The sequence below is a fragment of the Oryzias melastigma genome, linkage group LG21, assembly GCF_002922805.2.
Source record: "Oryzias melastigma strain HK-1 linkage group LG21, ASM292280v2, whole genome shotgun sequence".
NCBI lineage: Eukaryota > Metazoa > Chordata > Actinopteri > Beloniformes > Adrianichthyidae > Oryzias > Oryzias melastigma.
The window spans coordinates 1,688,744-1,694,130 of NC_050532.1; the positions used below are offsets into that span (position 1 = coordinate 1,688,744).

The following is a 5,387-nucleotide window of genomic DNA, read 5'->3' on the forward strand; positions in this document are numbered from 1 at the left end:
GCAGTAGTTCATTAAAAATTCCCTTCTGAGTTGTGGGCGGGAACGCTAGAGCAGAGCGATACCCAACCCCCACTTCCCGTCACCCATCTGTTTACACGCTTTCCCACCAGCTTACAGCCTCTTTCAACTCCAATCTAACATTACTGGTGCAACAAAAATGGTAAGCAATATCGGAGTTATCCAGACGTATAGTTTTGAGCCAGATTCCAGCTCAGATGATGAAAACAAAGACGTACCTGGATCTATTAGGCTACAAGTGAATGCATCAGAATGGAGCAGAGCAGGCAGCTTGCTGTCCACCTATTGTATTTTCTGTCACAGCTGCAAGCTTTTTCAAACAGTATTTTTCATCTTGTGCACAAGACAATTTGAATTAAAAATAAATCAGATAAAGGCAATTTTTAGCTAAATTTTCTTCATGTGTTCTCCATAATCAGAAAATGCCAATAAAACACACAAAAGAAAATGTAATCAGAGTGGCTCTTTGATGACACGTCTAGCGATGTGAACACAAATGTTCAACCACTAATGAAACAAATCTTTAACAAATACCCTTAAAGCTTTATCAGAATGTTGAATTAGAAAGAAACTCAAGTAACGAGCTTTATCACTTCTGATTAAAATTACAAAAAAAAAGGAAAACGTTTTTGGCAGATGGAAATCAGAAATAACAATAACACTTCCTTTGAAAAAAAAATCACTTACGCAATAAAACATCAACGCAATTTTAATCAGATCTGGGACCAATGTATTACTTATATAGGAGGAACAGACTTAGCAGATTTGAAGGAGCATACTGAAATACAGTAATATCCCAGCCAGCAAGACCAAGTGGGCCCATTTGGTTTAAAAGGCTCTCTGCAGTCCTAAATTTACCGAAATACTCAAGTTGTATAAACCTGACGTCCAACCAAGAGCCTAAGTTTTGTTGTAGGGAATGTTTGTGGGGAATATTTTGCTTTGTTTTATTATAAGAAAAGCAATAAAAAACATTGTTGGTAAAAAAAAGTTTTTTAGTTAGTTTTGAGAAGCAGCTGAAAAAGGAAGATTTGTGTGAGTGGATTTAACTCTTGGATACAACTTAGAACATGACAAGGTATTTAAAACTGATTAAGTTCCTAGCCATTGCTCTGATTTGTAAGAAATTATGATGTTACTTTTATTCTATAATTCACAAATACCTGCTGGACAATTCTGTCAAAGAACAATAAAGAATGTATCATCTTCTGTTTACTCTTAGGAAAAAGATATCCACTCTGGCTTGATCGGACCTTTACTGGTGTGCCGAGAAGGAACACTGGACAAACCACATGACTCGAGAGAGTTCGCTTTGCTCTTCATGACCTTTGATGAGTCCCAGAGCTGGTACTACAACAAGAACCTTGAGATGCTGCAAAGGAAGAGCCGAAAGAGATTTCTGGATGCCAGCCACAAGGAGAGCATCAAGTTCCATAGTAAGATAACAAATCCTAGAATCACAATTTAAAAACATCAAGACTTCATGTAGAATTGTTCTTCCTTTTGAAACATTTTAAATACAAATCAGTTTGTGTCAATGTAAAAGTGACTTGTTCTGTTCATGCAGCCATAAACGGAATCATATACAACCTGAAGGGACTGAGGATGTATGCAGAGCAGCTCGTGTACTGGCACCTCATAAACATGGGTTCTTCCAGAGACTTTCAGAGCGTTCACTTTCATGGACAGACTTTCATCACCAGGAAGACCAAAAGCCACAGACAGGCTGTCTATCCACTGCTACCTGGTGAGAAAAAATAAATGCAGAGAGTACTATTTGAGGTCAAATTTATAATATTTCACTTAACTGTTGTTTCATTAGGGAGCTTTCCAACCCTGGAGATGTACCCATCCAAACCTGGCCTGTGGCAGCTGGAGACAGAGATTGGTTTACCCCAACAGAAGGGCATGCAGACCCTCTTTCTCGTTCTGGATAACGGTGCATACAAAAACACAGATTCTACCACATGGCTGTACTGGCTCAACTGGTGAATTCTTTTAGCTGAAGATGTTGTTCTTTTTCTAAGACTGCTACCGTCCACTGGGCCTTGAGTCAGGCAGTGTGAAAGACGACCAGATTACAGCAATCAACACTAGAGGTGGGCTTTCTTACTTATCTATGCAATCATTTCATTTCATTTTATTGTTTCTTTAAGATAAATAAAATCACTACATACTGTACTTTGGGTGGCCCATAGAGTAATCAATTTTTGATTAGAAAATGTACTCTGTACACTCGTGTCCAAGATCCATAGGCAAGACACTGATCCTCACATTGTTCACAGCCCGGTTAGTGCCAGTCCAGAACATCTCCGGCACATATGGTGTGGTTAAGGGTCAATAAGTAGATGGAACTGTGACCCAAGAAGGACATTGAGCACTGAAGAAGGTTAAAAAGTGTTTATTTTTTACCATTTCAGTACTAATCAAACATTCTGTGTCTAATTTTAAAGGGTACTGGACGCCCCATCTTGCCAGATTGAACAATAAGGGCAGATATAACGCATGGAGCACAGAGAGCAACAACAGCTGGATTCAGGTATGGAGTTTAACACCTGAGGCAAAGCCAGTGACGCTTAAACACAAAATCTTTAACATACTGTAACTTTTTAGCTGTTAACACGATAATTCCAGTAGATTCTAAAGGAGAAAATCGGCGTAAGTTGAATTTGACTGCTGATGATGGTAATGCTGATAGCTGAAGATGCTGAAATTGATAGCTAAAATCACTGAAGCTAAAGGCCAGCTAAAATATTAGTTAAATGGCAAATTAGCCTAAAAAAACAAACAAAAAAAACTTAAGTTAGCCAAAACAGCTAGCATACAGCTGAAACATTTGCTTAACTTCAAAATAGTCTTTAAAAAAATAGACAAAAAAACTAGCATGCAGCTGAAATATAAGTTAAACTCCAACTAGCCTAAAACACAACAACAAAAAAAGCTTAAATTAGCCAAACAGGCTAGCATGCAGTGGAAATATTAGCTAAAATCCAAATACCCTAAAAAGCAGAAAAGATACCAAATTAGCCAAAATAGATAGCATTTAGCTGAAATATTAGCTGAACTCCAAAATAGCCTAAAAAACAACAAAAAAAGACTAAATTAACAAAAAAAGCTAGCATGGAGCTGAAATTTTAGCTAAACTGCAAAATAACCTCAAAAACAAATAGCATAAATTAGCCAAATAGGCTAGCATGCAGCGGAAATATTAGCTAAAATCCAAATTAGCCTGAAAAACTGAAAAACTAATAAATTAGCCAAAGTAGATAGAATAATTAGCATAATAACTATCAACTTTACTACACTCTGACTCAATATAATATAAAGTAACGACTAATCAACTATTAAATTAGTTGTCGACTATTTTAATAGTCGATTAGTCATTAATTTGTCGACTAATCTTGGATCTCCGGTGTTAAAGGGTTAAATGTTTCACACTGCACGCCGCCTAACTTTTGACATTTTCTAATCCGTCTCTGTACAGGTGGACTTCCAGAGGCCGGTTGTAATCAGCCAGGTGGCGATTCAGGGCGCTAAACAGTTCCTCCAGTCCCAGTATGTGACAAAATTCTCCATCTCATACAGCTATGACAACCACAAATGGAGCTACTACAAAGGCGACAGCAGCTACTTCTGGAAGGTATAGGAGGGGGGTTTGATCACCTAGGGACAAAGTTAAACAACTCCCTGCTTTATTCTTATTTTAGTACATATTTCCTCATGCAGGTTTTCCCAGGAAACCAGGAGGCTTATGAGAGAAAGACAAACACATTCTCCCCTCCTGTGTTTGGACGATTCATTAGGCTCCACCCCACTGAGTGGTACAACGCCGCCACAGTTCGCATGGAGTTCTATGGATGTGAGCTTGATGGTGAGACACAAAAAGTGAATGATTATATTTTGTTATACAGTAGTCGACAGTTAAGGAACACCATTTTCATCAAACTAATCAGACAGGTGACCTTTGACCCTACAGCTGTCAATCAAACTTTTTGATAGATGATGTTTAAATTTATATAAAATGTATATGAAATTTATATAAATCTATCAAAAAGTTTGATTGACAGCTGCGGGGTCAAAGGTCACCTGTCAAATTAGTTTGATGGATAGGGTATCCCTTAACTCTCTGGTGTTCAACATGATCTACAGAGAGCCTCCTTAAAAATGGTTACATTTTTGTGCTTCTGTGTTCTAGCTGCTATGAATAATTATCGCATTAGAAGATCCATAACCTGAAAACTTTTTGACACTAGGCAGAACTTTTGACTTCAGAATGGCTTTAAAAAACTAGAGCTTTTCTGAGAAAAAGGGCCGCGCTTAAACCGAGGACCTCACACATACCGCCTCTACAGTAGAGTCCTTACAGGCTTAAAGAGTTAAGAAGTTGCATTCATCTAAGAATCTTGTGGGTTTTACCTTAAATAACCTCATTAAAAAAGTCTATTATTTTGAAACTTCAATTAAAAAAAGGGAACAATCTCCATGATTGGCATGCAGCGCGGTCATACCCTTACGAAACAAAAGTATGTTGCAATATATTGGAAAATATATGTAGATATATAAGAAATATATTAAGAAATATATCTCAATATGTCAGTCACTTACCCATATATTTTTGAAAATATTGCAATATATGGATGGGTAAACCTATTTTTTATACATATATTATATCGCATATTTCAGTATATAGAGCAATATATCAAGAAAATCGTAATAGTTGGAGTTTTAGTCAATATTATTTTAATATACTGGTAAATATTGCTTCCATGTATGGAATATACTGTAAATATATTGTTCTTCATATATTGAGAAATATATTTCGTAAGGGTATAATGGCCAGAGCGTTTATAAAAAGGATCTCCTCTATTTTTTTTAAGTCTGCACGGTGATGCTCCTATCTGTCCGTCGTAAGGCTTTCATCACTCCAAAAAGTGAATCTTGAGAAAGTAAAATACTCTTGTTTCAAGAAAGATTGTCTTATTTTCTGTTTTGCAAGAAGGAAATTCTTATTCAGTAGCAAAATAATCTAATTTTAAGAAAACATGTCTTAGTAATTACATATTTTTTCTGAAAATAGGAGTTCCTGGTAACAGTTTTCTTACCCCATTGGCTGATTTTTTTTTTCTTTTTAATCTGCCAACTGAGTAATACTTTTTGTCTCATTTCTAAGGGAACTGTTTTTGCCATTCTTAACATATAAATTCATGAACCAGGTCAGACCAAAGCCAACTCTGCACTTATAGGATGAGGCCCAGAACCTTTCCTCTGGTCGGCCACTTTCTTTTCCAGTGTCACTAATGGGCAGATGCTGATTTCACGCACAGACAGGATGACAGAATTCAACAAAGCTAAATGTCCACAAAGCTAAA

At 36.7% G+C, this 5,387-nt stretch overlaps 1 protein-coding gene across 1 annotated transcript in view; it reads left to right on the forward strand.

Moving 5' to 3' along the window:
* The window catches only part of f5 (coagulation factor V), a 28,445-nt gene that overhangs the window by 21,680 nt on the left and 1,378 nt on the right, over positions 1–5,387 (forward strand). Inside the window, exons 16-22 of the mRNA XM_024286186.2 lie at positions 1,241–1,454; positions 1,586–1,765; positions 1,841–1,957; positions 2,046–2,117; positions 2,472–2,557; positions 3,503–3,658; positions 3,745–3,889. Coding sequence (XP_024141954.1) covers positions 1,241–1,454; positions 1,586–1,765; positions 1,841–1,957; positions 2,046–2,117; positions 2,472–2,557; positions 3,503–3,658; positions 3,745–3,889 — 970 coding nt within the window. The remainder of the gene's footprint in view (positions 1–1,240; positions 1,455–1,585; positions 1,766–1,840; positions 1,958–2,045; positions 2,118–2,471; positions 2,558–3,502; positions 3,659–3,744; positions 3,890–5,387) is intronic.